This window comes from Marmota marmota, unplaced genomic scaffold (genome assembly GCF_001458135.2).
Source record: "Marmota marmota marmota unplaced genomic scaffold, marMar, whole genome shotgun sequence".
Lineage (NCBI taxonomy): Eukaryota > Metazoa > Chordata > Mammalia > Rodentia > Sciuridae > Marmota > Marmota marmota.
In genome coordinates, this window is record NW_026000048.1 from 7,413,803 (window position 1) to 7,429,041 (window position 15,239).

Here is a 15,239-nt window from a genome sequence, read left to right on the forward strand (position 1 = left end):
TGTATTTTATACATTGCTCTTATGTATTTCAAATAAAATTTATTTTTAAAAGCATACTAAAATGTATTTACAACAAGTTTTAAACTCATAGTTCAATGAAGTCATGTAATGGGCATGTGAATAAACTTCACACATGTGATTTTCAACTTATATAACCAGAAATTCCCAGTGAGCCATCAGAATATTGGATCTTTTCTTGCACAAACACAGCTGTTGTTTTGAGAAAATAATATGATTAACCAAGAAATTTCAGGAAGAACGCTGTGTCAATAAAAATTAATTTGGCGTTTGCTTCCTTTCCACATTCTGTGATCTCTGTGAAATTCACCTAGCACATATATTTCAACCTTTATTTGCAACATCAAAAATAGCAAAGATGAAATTATTAAAATCGATAAAAATCATGCCTTTAAAAAAATAACAAAGATGGGGCTGGAATTTTTCCTTCCTTTTCTTCTAGATCTTCAATCCCCAAATACCCACCCACATGATGAATGTAGACACTTTGAAGATGAAATTTAGTTTAGATGCAGAATAACTAAAGGGAAGAGAAGTCAGAAGAGAAGTTCACACTGCAGATTTATATATGGGAGCCATCTATGTATGCAGAGCCACCTGTGGGAACCGTGAAGTGCATGAGGTCACTCAAAGAGAGAGTGTAGGGGGCTGTGTTAGTTTGCTTCTCATTCCTGTGACCAAAATAACTGACAAAGAACAACTCAGAGGAGGAAAAATTTATTTTGGCTCATGATCACTGGGGTCCATTGCTCTGGGTCTGAGGTGAGACATCATGGTGGAAAGGCTTGTGGGTTGCTCAGCATTTGTTGACCAGGAAGCAGCGAGTGGGGCGGGGAGCACTCATGGAAGTGGCTGGGGAGAAGAGAAACCTTTCTAGGGTATGGCTGTAGTGACCTATTTCTTCCAAATGGGTCCCACCTCCCAGTAGTCCATTCAGTTCTGAATGGATCAGTCTGAAGCGCACTGAACAGGTCACAGCCCGCATCGTCCAATCACTGCCTAAGCCCCACCTCTGAACTTCTGCATTGGGACTCGTGCTTTCCACAAGAGACTCTGAAGGACATTCCAGATCCAGGGACCATGGAAGAACCTCAGGGTAATCCACAGATTGGTAGGAGGAAAGAGATTCATCAAATGAGGCTAGAAAAGATTTACATAAAAGAAGCAAAAGGATCCAGCTTTTCAAAAAAGGGGGAAGAGGCCACCAGAGTCATGCTGAAGGTACTGCCATTAGCTTCGGAAGCAGGGAATGGTAACAGGATGTCTAAGGTATGGTTCCCGAACACCATGAAGGCAGACGCCGAATCTGAGATTGAAGCAATGGACTAGGAGGTAAGAAAAAAGAGGTGTCAAGTACCATCCACTAAAGTTGACACAGAAATATGAAACAAGATAGAAGCTGTAAGGGAGCCCAATCAAGGGATAATCATTTCAGGGTAGAATGAAACTATTTTGGAATGGTGCAGGTTGAGCATCCTTGATCAGAAAATCCAAAACCTGAAATGCTCCAAAATCAGAAACTTGTCGAACGCTGACATGATGGTAAAGTCTATGCCAATATGCAGAAATCCAAAACAACTCAGAAATCGGAAACCCTTCTGGTCTCAAGCATTTTGGAGAAGGGATAGATAGTCCACTTGCATTTGAAATTGGGAGAGAGGGACCTGGTGGGGAACAAGAGTCTGGAGAGAATGGCTGAGGCAACCACCTAGAGGAATTGAGAAGGGAAGGGACCCAGAACACAGGAGGGTGGTCACCTCTAGAATGAAGGGAGGTACCAAGATGAGGAAGCCATGGGAAGAGAGAAGCCCTTTGATAAGGGATAGTAAATGAGGGGGTGCTGGGTCCTTCCTCAGTTTTCTCGTCAGCATTGGAGGCAGAGGTGCTACGGAAAGCTGCAGGGTCTTGTAAGAGCCAAAGCTGGAAATAAGAAGGGCCACTAAGGTCAATATACTTACAGAAAAATCAATGCCAGCAGGAGCCCTGTTGACTACGTGGACCCATGGTAGAGTCATGGGACCTTCCCGGATGCTTTCTGCATCCCAGGAGTGGGAGTAAAGGAAACGGATGATGTGGACATGGTTGGAGATCCATGCATGGGGATGGGGTGCAGGGAGTCAGGAACCTAGTATTCCACCAAGCATTTTCTATAGTGTGAGTTCCCAGAAACCATTCAATCAACAGCTCTATTTGCACCTGAATGCATGCAGTGAGAAGCTCGCTTCCATTTGGAAGGTGCTCCCAGTTGCCTACCATTATAGAAAACAAGTCCTATGGGGTTGCTTTTTTATATACTCTCCTTCCTGGCAGCTTAGCTCAAAGCTCTGTCCCTGGAATAGTTTCCTGACCTCCCTCTTACCTTCCCGAGTTGTCCCTCTACTATGCTCAGGTAACAGCTCTCGGCAAAGTTCTCCTGCAGTATTCATTAAACCTTTGCACTCGTTCTCCGTTCTGTGATCTCTGTGAAGGCAGGAACTTTGTTCTCTGGATCCCTGGGCCTGGTACACTGGAACTGCAAATTCTCTGGGGTTACTGAATGAATACTTTCCTAACTTATCTTGTGGCAGTTGAGGAAGTTTTTTTCATCTGAAGGCAAAAGATCAGAGGATCTTAGAAGTTATCTCCTCCATAACTATAAGAAGCTAAAGAAATCTGAAGCCCAAACAGGTTGACTTGAAGTCCTTGATAATCGATTGTTGGCTTGTTTTCTATTTAACGCAGTCTGCAGTGATGTCTCCCTTGTGTCTCAGGGTTGTTTTGGTTTAAGTCAGGTACCATTTTTATTCAGAATTCAACATAGCTCAAATAGAATCTAATCAAGATGTGACAGGAGTGCTCAGAACTGGAGGTAAGACGTCAGAAAAAGCTAGAAATGGTACCTAGGTTGGCAAGGTCCAAGCCAAATGGAAGAAGCATCAGCTGAGATGGTGGGCAAAGGGTGCACAAATGAGTGACCCAGTGAGAAGGTGATAGAGAGTTTGGGGTGCTGGTGTCCTCACACAGTAGTGCACTGGGGGTGGGGAGTAGGGTGGTTAAGATACCCCTAAGTCACAGTTTTATAAGAGCACAGGAATGGCCACCATAAATTTGCTGTGTCTTACTGTACAATAATGTGTTACTTTAACATTGTTCTTCCAATGTCACTAATCCATGCTCATATCATTTTACATACAGTCATGCATTGCTTAATGACAGGGATACATTCTGAGAAATGTGTCACAGGCTACTCTGAGAGTATCATGAAGTACAGTCACACAAGCCTAGATGGCATAGTTTATTATGCACCTACTCTGTGGTATATCCCATGCTCCTAGGTTACCAGCATGAACAGCATGTTACTGTACTGAATCCTGTAAGCAAATAAATTGCAAAGTATTTATGCATATAAACACATCTAAAGGGTACAGCAAAAAATAATAGCAGAAAATTCTCAGCTCCATTAAACTCTTATGGGACTACTGTCCTAACATGCCATCCATTGTTGACCAAAACATCATTATGCAGCTCATGACTGCAATTCAGAAAGACCTACATACAAGCAGCACTGTTAGGATCATTGCTTTATTCTCCCTAGTCCTGATCCTATTTTCCCTCAAAAAACAAACACCTCATTACTTATTTTTAGACATCATTTATTTTTTACAAATTTTTGTTTAAGAAAAAATGTTTCTTGAAATGTGAACTATCTTGTATCCTCCTTATAACTGAAAACGGGTTGCTAAAATAAATATTTAAAATTGTATTTCTAAGTATTTGCTTAGTTGTGTTATTTTATTTGCTGTTTATTTTAGCTAGATGGTGTTCTTATGGTTCTAAGAGTCTTTCAAATTTTAATAGTAGCATTGTTTGGGTACATTCTGGGTAGTTCAGAGAAAGGAAAAAGAATGCATAATGATTGAATGTCTTCCTCAGCCTAGGCTGCTATAACAAGATTACCACGGACTGTGTGGCTTCAACGACAAGCGTTTATTTCTCACAGGTCTGGAGGCAGCAGATTTGGTGTCTGGTGAGGGTTAGCTTCCTGGTCTACAAACATTCTACTCTTACATGGCAGAAGCAAGAGAGATGATCTCTCTTGTCTCTTCTTAGAAGAGCCTTAATCCCATCCCTGAGGGCTCTATCCTCAGGACCTAATCACTTCTGAAAGAGCCCACCTCCAAGCACTATCACATTGAGAACTTAGGCTTTAACATACAAATTTTGGAAGAACACAGGAATTTGTTCCACAGCAGTCAGTTAGGCCAAAAGATAGAGAATCCTGTTCCTAATCCACCTATAAAGGCACGATTCAAGTAAATATTTTATGTTCCTCCTGATATGGGACCAAAGAGGAGTTCTCCCCAAGTCCCCTGCATCCTCAGTCCTCAGCATCCTCCCTCACAGCTGGCCAGCTCTGATGGAGTGTTGTGCTGGTCTGTCCTCCCAAACACCTCACCCTCTAGCCTGCAGGGGAAAATCACACCCAAGTCAGACAGAGGAAGATAAGGCACCAGGCATGGCAGACAGGGAATGCTCAGCCCGTTTTATTTGGGGGATATGAAACTTTAAATTAGTAGACCCCTAAAGATGACCCATTCAGAGGCCTCTGTTAGAGGAGGGAGGAGGTTGGAACCCAGAGATGTGGACTTGCTCAAGATCCATTATGACTCATTAACATGAGCTATTACGATAACAGGGAGATTTATCTCCTCTAACTTCAACATTTTTCTCAGTTCCATTCAATTACTCATTTAATAACCTTCCAGTATTATTTTTTTTAAAAAAGCAGAAGGAAAATAAATGATTGACCAGATGGTGAAAAAATGTCAAAGCTAACAAAATGGATTCAGGCAGTTCAGCCTCCCCCTGCTCTAAGCCTTTTAGAAAAATCACTCAACTGCACCCTGCCTTAGTTTCTCTGTCTGACAAGAGAATTCCTCTTTTTCTCTGCATTTGCTTTAAAGAGCTTGTCATTTATAATACATGTGGCTAATTTTAAAAAAAAAGCACATTTTCCAACCAAATTAAAAAGTCCTACATATTATACTGGTGTGGGGTTTTGTACTCACAGATATGAATTTCCAGCTCCAACAGAAAATTCAATGATAAATACCTTCTGCAAATAAAGAATGATCTACAACTAAAGCAGAGAAACAGGACTGGTGTTTGTCTAAAGTAAAAACATAACTTTAAAAGCTCCTCTTTGATACAGTAATTTTAATTTTTTTTTTTTTTTTTTTTTGGTCTGAGCTGGACAGTTACTGCTGAGTTTCTCATTGGAATATGTTTCTCTGCTGTAGTAGTGACCGGGCTTGCCTAATGACATCCTTCTCTCTCCAGTGTGAGGCCAACACCTGGAACAACAGACCATCGCCCCACGTGCAGCATAGGGGCCTGGGCCTCTTGGCACTAGTGTTGTCTGCTCAGCTGGGATTTATATAATGGAAGGTCCAGGGAATCTGACCAGACGGCACTGGTCAGCCCTGGCTTGTGTCCTTCCTCTTTTTCTGAGCTTTAAAATATGGAAACATCTGTCATATGTTTTCCGTATGTGGCAGGAAAGCAGACAGCTGAGTTTGGTAAGATGGGAGCCAGATAAAACACAGCTGACAGGCCGTGGTCAGGTGGGTGGGTAAGTGCAGACAGAAGGAGGCCCTGAGAGGGACGGTACCATCACCTGGCGCTAACTGGCTTCCGAATCCAGCCTCTGATGGGAGCATGAGGATGTCATTTCACTGCACGGATGTTTCCCACAGGAAGGTAAATACGATAAACAATTTTCTCCGCTCGGTGGTCTCTCAGGTGCTGCGCATGCCTTCCCGTTTCATGCAGAGGCTGCCCTGGCACCAGGCCGGACGGAGGAAACCCCACGTGAGCGCGTACAAAACATTTCACTCTGTCCCACATCAAAATATGCTGTTTCCCTGACCACAGTCTGTCTTTCTCTGCTGTTTGGCTCAACTGCCCACTGTGTCCATCTGCTTCCAACCAGTGACTCTGAGAAGACCAAGCCCAGCAGAATGAGAAGTGCTACAAAGAGGAGCACAGAGGCTCTCTGCCCATCACACCTCGTTCCCCTTGGTGATATGGCCAGGCTTTACGAAGGGCATTCGGAAGGAAATGCCTTTTTTTTTTTTGTAGCCCCTCTGATTTTAACACTTTCCTTAGGGGATCAGGTTTGCCCAAGTTCTGGAACCAACGCTCCCTGCTCATGCTGGTTTCCTGGCTTTTGCCCATCTAAGAAGTGGGAAGTCCATTAGGTTTTCTGACATGTATGCCTTTCCTACTGACAACATGCAAGCTGATTCTTCCTACACCCGGGCTCCCTCTGAGCCAGGTCTACCTTACAGGCCAGCGCCATGCCAGAGCCCTCCCTCAGCTCCTGGACGGTGAAGTAAAAAATGGCCCAGAAATCCTGACAGAGACTGAAGAGTTCCAAGCTAACAATTTGCCTTTCAACTTGCCAACTCCCCAGCACCAAGACGGCCCAATAAACACTATCCACGTGGGGTTTTCCTGTTTATCAAAAGCACTCAGCTTATTGGAATAAATTGCACCAATATTCACCAGCAAAAACAAGTGGTTTATAAAGCTCTTTAAAAGGAAAGAGATTGGTATCTGGGATGTACATGTTTCTACATTTAAAAAAATATTTTTAAATTTGTTTTTAAAAATTTAAAAATGAAATTAATTTTAATGAGTAAGATTCCACAGCAGAGGAAAATCCTCTCCTAAAAAAAGATTTAATTGTTTAAATGATCCAATGTGTGTTTTGTCTGTATGGCCTGTGGCCCAGGGTCAATGGGTGGGGGCAGGGAAGAGATTTCTATGCATGAATATAAGGCAAAAAGCAGAGGGCCTGCACTTGGCTGTTTCTACAGAGAAAACCCTTTCAAGCAACCTTGCATCATCAGAAAAGGTTACTGTTTGGTAAGCTACAAGATGGGAGAGACAGATGGTATATGATACAAACTTTCTTGCTCTTAAATATGACCTTTCTCTCCTTGGCACTACCATTTTCCTCTACTGTAGATGGGGGCGGGGGCAAGGGGGAGAGGAAGGAGAAAGAAACAATATTTTCTCTAGAGCTTCCTGCCCCAGCCCCTTGCCCAAGCAGACACCAGAGCTCCACCCCAGCAGGGTTAGGCTCTGGAGCGCAGCTCACTGCAAGAACCAGGTGTGCACAAGCAACAAGAAGAGTTGCCCCACTGCGGCCCCCAAAGTCACTTCCGTTTCACGTGCTCTTATGAATTAAGGCTGCTGGTTTCGGATCCCAATGTCATCTCTGTGTCAAACGGATGAGATGCCAGGTAATCTTTATACTCCCCATCAATCAGTTTGGCGGCATTGTTCCTGGCAAACCAGCAGTCTATCTGCTCCTCCCCGTTGTAAATCTTCCTTTGTTTCCACACCACTGGGACTCGGTGCCCTTTCACCTTTAGGATGGTCTCAGAAGTCCCTCCTGCTGGCAGGAGTGGAGAATTGGTAAGATTCTTGCTGTGCCCTGCAGGCTCCTGTGTGAGTTTGGCATCCTGGTTCAGGAACTGACCTGAGAAGACAAAAAATAAATAGATAGTAGATAAATAAATAAATAAAAGCATCAATGCATGCTGAATGCAGACAACAGGTGCAATAGGTCTAAGTCAATGAGATGGGTTAACAGGACTACCAGTCCCTAGGTGGACTGCATTCACACATGGTCCCTAAAATGAAGAATAAAGAGCTAAGCTGCTACTTGTAGTGATGGACACTTCTGGAAGCTGCCTGGTTGCTAACATTGAGACGTCGTCACCTAAACAACAAATGGGGACAAACACTCTCTGGTTGAACGGTGAGGACAAGAAGAGGGCTTTGGGCAAAGGGTCAGGTCTTCCCTCTTCCTTCCCTGTTATAGGTCCCCATTTGAACAAGACGTGGTGGGTGCACCTGGGTGGGATATGGAAAGTAGTCAGCTCACTCCTGACACTTGTCCTCAGAATTCTCCAGGTCAGGCGAGGGTACTGCTGAGGCCAATGGGACACAGATCTGCATCTGTGAGACGGGGAGCATGTTTGGCAGCCAGGCACGGCAAAATGCGTCCAACTCAAGTGCCAGGAAATCCTGCTTTCTAAACAGAGCCCTGGCAATGGCTCGACCTTCATTTTTGGGCCAGGAGCCCACATGAAATTACACGTTGAAGGACGTTGGCCAGAGGGGCCTGCCCGCTGCTCACAGCATCAGTGTGGATGACTCCTATGAAATGCAAAACACTTTCATGCCGGGAGGGTAGTGGGCTGCCCTTTTTCTGTGTCTCCTTGCAGAGGAACAAGGAAACAGCCTAAGATGATTATCCACCACTGCTTTGCTCTCCCAGAGACTAGTGAGAGCTGGTTTGTAACAGCCACTCCTATTCCAGAAAGTCATCAGGAGGCCCAAAATCCAATTTTCATATACACATACTCAGCACTCCATATCTATGGATTGCACATCTTTGGATTCAATCAACTGTGGATCAAACATTCAGAAAAAAAAATGCATCTCTATTGAACATATAGATACTTTTTTCCTTGTTATTAGTCCTTACACAATTCAGAATACCGGCTATTCACACTGCATCCTATGAGGTATAATATAATTTAGAGACGATGTAAAGCACATGAGAGGATGGGTGTAGGTTTTACACAAGTACTATGCCATTTTATTTATTTATTTATTACTGTACTGGGAATACTATTGAACTATATCCCCAGTCCTTTTGATTTTTTTTGTTTTTGTTTTTTTGGAGGCAGTTTCTTACAGAGCTGCCCAGGCTGACCTTGAACTTGCGATCCTCCCTGCCTTAGCCTCCTGAGTGGCTGGGATTACAGGTGTGTACCACTTCCACTGGCTTACTAGGCTATTTGAGGGACTTGAGCATCCTCAGATTTTGGTATCTCAGGGAATCCTGGAACCAGTCCCTGGTGGATGCCAAGGAACAGCTATGTACATAAGGACCACATTTGCTATTGGATTCCTCAATCAAGCTGAAGAGATTGGTAGTAGGGGCTTCTCTTTGAGAATCTAATTCCATGCTCCAAGCCCAGCGTGAAGATGAGCAGCTGCCTACCTAAGAGACCGTGGCAGTTGCTAGAAAGGCCCCTGCTGTTGGAGATGTAGAAGCCCAGGTGGTTTCTCTGGAAGGGCGCTGGGTTTTTGTAGAGGTGAATGAGGATGACAAAAGCAATGGTGCCCTGGATGGTGACAGTGACATTAGCGTTGGCAGACACAGACACCTCCAGCCCCCGGCTCCCCACCACCACGCTCTGGTTGCAGGGAAGGACCAGCCTGTCGCCACCATCCAGGATGACCCTGTTGGGTGTGATCTCCAGGTATGATCTCTCCGGCTTGTTGATGAGGATGGTGATGGTGCGGAAGTAGGTGCGCTGCTTCTTGTGACCACTAGGTGGGGCGGGGGCCCCGATTAACTCTCCATTCACTGTCACACCTTGAAGCCCAGGGGAAGAAAACAATGGTTAGAAACACAATCCCCAACCCCCAAAGGCCTCTGGTCAGAATTTCCTTCCTCCTTCCTGGTCTTTGTTTCTCTAGCAGGAATGACTCAGTCATAGAAGCTGCTCAGTGATGGCTGAATGAGTGAATGGGTGCGGGATCACTGGTAGCCATGTTTGAGCTTTCTGCCCCATGGTCTGACAACATTCTTGAAACAAGGGAAGAAAATTGAGGCTGGGATCAAGATCACGGAAGGGGACTGAATGTTTGTGTGCTTTCATTCCAGCCTGGGTATAGAAGAGAAAGATTCAGTGGTCCTGATAAATATTTTGTATCTACCAGTAGCCATAGATCCTAATTCAGAGACCATTGATGCTAGAATGTTTTTCAATCCAAAAACTCAAGTTTGTCCATGTCCAAGGTGTTCATCCTTAAATAAGTCATTGGAAAAAGTTAAGCCTCAATTCCTTCATCATGTAAAATCGGGAAGATATAATCGCAAACTAAAGTTTTGTAAGGATCGCAAAAGGAAGCATATGTATAAGCTGTCAACTGCCATCAAATATAACTCCTGTGGTTTTTTTTTTTTTTTTTGTTGTTGTTGTTTTTTTCCTGTGCCACTAAGAACACAAGCGTTTCTGGACTTAGTAAGGCTGGCAGCCAGCTCCCAGGGCTCCGTGCTGTCAGGCTGAATAACAGACACTCGCAAGTGCACAGGAGATGCTTGCAGTGAATTGAGTGATGTGTGCTACGTGGGCTTTGCCCTTATGCCAAGAGGCAATTTTCAATAACAAAAGATTGGTATATAATTAACTCTTGTGTTCTCTACTTTGGGATCATCTCCCCAGTAAATCTTGACTGTAACTTCTTAGGTATTCAAGGAGAAAAAGGGTCTTCCCTGGGACAAGGAGTGTGTGTGTGTGTGGGGGGGGGGGGGTGAGGATTGGAGAGATAGAATCCCTGCCAGAGCACAGCCATGCTCCAAGCACTTCCAGGCTGAGTTCCCATCTTGGGTAGAACACAGAAACCATGGAATAGCTCCAAAGAGAGGGGATACTTCCAGGAAGGGCTGCAGTTAGGCCCCTATCTTATTCCTGCACCCTTTTAGATGAGAAACATTAGAAAATATAGCTCTAAGACTAGAAAGACCCTCAAAAGAACAATGTGATAAAGGAGACCCAGGGTCAAATTTTCCTTAATCTCAACATACCTACCACCTGGGACCTATGTAGACTGACCTTCCACAACTCTTATTTTCTCAGCACTTACAAATACCAGAAAGGTCCACTCCCAAGCTTGTCCTCACAAAGCCATGCTGTGTGGCTGTCTACATAGTTGTCCCTAAGCACTGCTACAGACACTGAACTCCAAAAGTTTTTTCTGTGCCAACCTCTTTTATCCAGTCCTTCTCCCCAGCCCACGGGGTCCAGAGGTCTCTTTACATCTGTGCTCACAGCACACAGGACTGTGTGGTTAACCTCTGGGCTTCTCATCTACGTCACCAAGGAACTGAGATCGATGAGTTTGGGCCTCTGGCTTTTCCGCCATCACAGCTTCTCAATGAAAAGACAATAATAACTTCATGAGTTTCTTTTAAGCATTTATGAAGCCAAATTATGTCCATTATTTAATTTAATCCATTTCATAATCGCCCTGTGGGACCAGCAGAGTATCACAATCTCTATTTTACAAGGGAGACAACTGCAGTCCAAGGCCACACAACACCGAAGTCATTAGAGTGGGTCTGAATGTCCCGGTCTCTGACTCCAAGTCCAAGAACAATGTCCACTGCCCTTCATTCATCAGTGGCACCCACTGAGCCTCTTCCATGTGTCCCTGACATAACTGGTCATTCATCCCAAGAACGGGGGGAGGGGGGTGTGCAGCCCCTCCCAGGCCCCTCCTTGCCTTGATGCCATGAGGGAGGGAGGGCAGAGCTCACCAGAGTGCACGTGATCAGAGACCAGCCGGAGGATGTCCCCAGGCTGCCCATCGATGTTGAAGCAGACGGTGAGTTTGCTCAGGGGGAAGTCCACCACAAAATGGGGGTCACCATCCACTGCCAGGACGGGAGAAAAAGGAGAGAGAAAGGCAGACATTTATTGGCTGTCTTCCGTGTGTAAATACTCCTCTCTATTTTCTCACCCATCATTTCTTTGCTCCTTAGGACAATGGTGGAAGAACAGTTTTCTCAATTTCTAAACAAGGGAGAGAAGTGACTCTCCAAAGTCTCCCAGTGAGCCCACGTAAAGTAAATATGGACTTCAGGCCTCCTAAGTCCAAATCCAGTGCTTCTTGCACCAGGCCTCAGTTAAGCGTATAGAGCCAGGCCTAAGAGGAGGAGGAGTGTGACAGGGAGGAGAGGTGCAGTCCCCAACGTCCTGGGTGGGTTTCCTCTCACTGCCCACCTGAAGAATGCAGCCTCGGGGCTGGGTTGTGGCTCAGTGGTAGAGCACTTACCTTGATGTGTAAGGCACTGGGTTCGATCCTCAGCACCACATAAAAATAAATAAATAAATAAATAAAGATATTGAGTCTAAGAATGCAGCCTCTTCTTATCTATGGCAAGAGTTTCTTAGCGCTTCTCCCAGGAAGCCCCAGTCTGTCTCACAAACACTCCCAGTGCCAGCTGTCTGCGATCCTAGCGGGCAGGTCCTGAGAAGCCAAGCCCAATTTATGGGCAGTGACAGGTGAAGCACTAGGTTCGGCAGTGACAGCGATGAGGGCAGAAATCACTCTCATAGGTCACACTGACTTTACTGCTCTCAAATTTTTGTCCACAGATGAAGTTCAGCTGGCCCCCGTCCCTTGTCCATTTCTCCCCCTTTTCACCTCTGCCAAAGATGAAGAGCCTGTGTCTTGTTGTACAGATCAACTATTTCCCAAGAGTCTACATCAATTCCCTTCTCTCACTGGACTGGAGATGTACTTTCTGACTTACACACCAGACACAGCCTGTTTTGGAACCCCTCTCTGTTTTTCATGTATGTGTATACATGCATGAGAATGCGCCTAGGTACAGCAGAGGTTTGGGTCAGAAGAAGTCTAGTCTTTTCAAGCTCTAAACAAACTTCCCATCCTCCTTATACCTGCAGAAAAACTCTATTTGCCTCCAGAATCACTCAGAAGATCCCTTGAGAAAATCTGGCTACTCTCACTGTGAAGTGCCTCATGTCCCCTGTGAATGGCAACATATAAAGAAATAAAAGGTATCTGTCTTCAGATGGTGGGTGGAGGGGAATGATACCCAGAGGAAACAAAAGTTCTCTCCCACATTTTTGGCACTCTCTGACAGTACTTTGAGACTTTCTGTACACACTACGACATCCACTTCTATTTAAATCATCCAAATCCCTTTACAAGGAAAGATTCTGCTTGTTCCAAAAAAGAGGAGTCCAAAAGTGATTACTGCAGGCAGCATCCAAGAGGAAGGTTTTCTTGCATTCCACAAAGCACACATGTTCAAGGAATTGCATTCTATCCATGAGAGACTACGCATTTCATCCCCATAGCTAATCTCTAGTACGTCCCTGGATTTAAGAACTTGCACGTACAGTACATCTGCAGAGGGATTGTGAGACTTAGAAGGGAAGACGTGTACATTGGAAAATAAAAGCCCAGCGCCCCTAACGCTGCTCTTCCATTTTTATCATAATACCAAGAAGCTGCCAAAAGGAAACTCTATGATGTTTTTAATCTGTTCTTCCTTCTGAAGTTTGGGATTACAAAACAATGACAACGAAATCCTGCTTACCTCAACAGAAATTTCTAAAATACCACTTCTGTATTCATGACACCAGGGGCTGGAAGCACACACACTCCAGACCCCTGAAACCAATGCACAGAAGATGTCTGTTATTCGACTCTTCTTCCACCAGGGCTGTTGCGCCAGGCTTTCCTGGGGACTGTGTGATCTCCATGGTGTTTATGTAATGGCTTAAAGATAGTCCTGGTTCTCAGCATGCACTCTGTTGGCCTGAGCTAAATAAATACAGTCACGATGCCTTATTCTGTGAACTGCTAACCTAAATGTGCTCCTGGTGGCCCCTGTCCAAATTTCCCTTGTTCCCAACGCATTCACCAAACCACCTCCTTCTCTTTACCTGATGTTTTAGAGATTTTGATTCTTGGGTCATATGGTTTCTTGAGAGTGGGCCCTAAAAAGGAGAAGGAAGAGAACACTGTAGTTATTCATCAAAGAGGATCCTGTTAGAGGCCCTGGAGAAGCAGGCTGAGATGAGAAATATTCAGTTTTCAGATACATTTGTAACCAAGAATAAAAAACAAAAACAACAACAACAACAACAACAAAAAACTGTTCAAAACATCATCTATTTTAAAGGGAAAGTCTGGCCTCCAAAGAAACAAGCAAGGATGGTTGATGATGTTATTGGTTTAGCATTTAGATAGTATTTTTCTTTTCTGTGATCTCTGTTTACATAAAAGGGGGGAAACAGTCTATCACACTTAAGATACAGTTCTGGGTAAAGGGAGACTAGGGGGTTATTGTTTAGGGAATACAGAGTTTCGGTTCCACCAGATGAAAAACTTTCTGAAGCTGTATTTCACAACAAAGAGAATATAGCCAGCACTACTGAACTGCACCCTTAGAACAGTTAAGATGGTAAATTTTATGTTAAGTAGTTTTTACTGCAATAAAAACAAAAGAGACAGTTATATTCCAGGGTCCAGAGCTATGTGTGTAAGCTTAATTCAGAAAACATTTTGAAACACCAAGGATTCAAAATGTACCTTAAAAAATATTCAATTAAATGATAACCTAAAAGTAAATTAATTTCTATAAATAAAACCAATATCATATGGTGCATTAGCAAAATTACACTCCTCTTTAGTCGTTTTCACCCCTCATAGAAATTAAAGGTCAACAGTGTTGGGGACATAGCTCAGTGGCAGAGCGCTTGCCTAGCATGCCCAAGGCCCTGGGTTCCATCCCCAGTACTTAAAAAGAAAAATAAAATTAAAGATCAAAATCTCTAAATGGGTTTTAAGTGCCCCTTCCTAATTCTGGTCCCTGGAGAGCACGACATGGGCAGAGCGCAGATGGGCCAGGAAGGAGGGGGAAGTCCTTAGGCCAGATGATTGCTTTGAGAAGTGTCAGTTTCAACAGGCACTTTAAAAAATTAAAATTAAAATGTCATCAGAGCATTAACGACAGGAAGATTGTCTTACAAAATCACTAAGGCTTCATGAAAAATCTTACTCCAAAACTCTCCTTTGAACAATCAGTTGGTTATTTCCTCATCTGCGCTCTGGGTCCTTTGGGTCTTGGGTCATCTGCCTCTGATCTCTCCTGAAGCCACTGAGATTTGAGTAGTTTATGTAAGGTCCTTATTGCTCAAATAGCCATTTTCCTTGGATGTGGGACGAGTCTCGTGCGTGCGAAGTGACAGCATCCTGCAGCTTGACTTTTATCAGAATGAAAATGGCCCTCGCTTCCCCAGACAGGCGCCAGTCTTTCTAACACAGCCACAGCTTGGTGTCGCCTGTCTGAAAGGGTCTGAGCTTCTTGATGAGCTTCTCACACGATGATGTGCCTCATAGAGAGGAGGGCTAAGATCTGCAGAACACTGGTCACATGCCCAAGACACTCTGTGCTTAATACTCACAGCAGCCCTCAGGGAACCTGTCACCACCTCCAATTTCCCAGTAAGGGAACGGAGGCTCAGAGGGTCTGGAACCTGCCCCGGGTCTCACAGCAGGTCAGGAGGTTGGTGGGTCCTAACTTCATGCTCTCTCTGCCACACCCAGGTGCT

At 44.4% G+C, this 15,239-nt stretch overlaps 1 protein-coding gene across 2 annotated transcripts in view; it reads right to left on the reverse strand.

Annotated features, from left to right (window-relative positions):
• Positions 1-3,278: 3,278 nt before the first annotated feature.
• Itih5 (inter-alpha-trypsin inhibitor heavy chain 5) overlaps positions 3,279-15,239 on the reverse strand; it is an 81,654-nt gene continuing 69,693 nt past the window's right edge. Inside the window, exons 11-14 of one of the 2 annotated variants that reach the window (XM_015495187.2) lie at positions 13,569-13,622; positions 11,408-11,524; positions 9,083-9,460; positions 3,279-7,546 (exon numbers count right to left, since the gene is read on the reverse strand). In XM_015495187.2, coding sequence (XP_015350673.1) covers positions 7,242-7,546; positions 9,083-9,460; positions 11,408-11,524; positions 13,569-13,622 — 854 coding nt within the window. In that variant the 3' untranslated portion in view covers positions 3,279-7,241. Of the gene's footprint in view, positions 7,547-9,082; positions 9,461-11,407; positions 11,525-11,552; positions 13,175-13,554; positions 13,623-15,239 lie in introns of those variants that run through there. The other variant, XM_048812651.1, reaches the window with a different exon arrangement.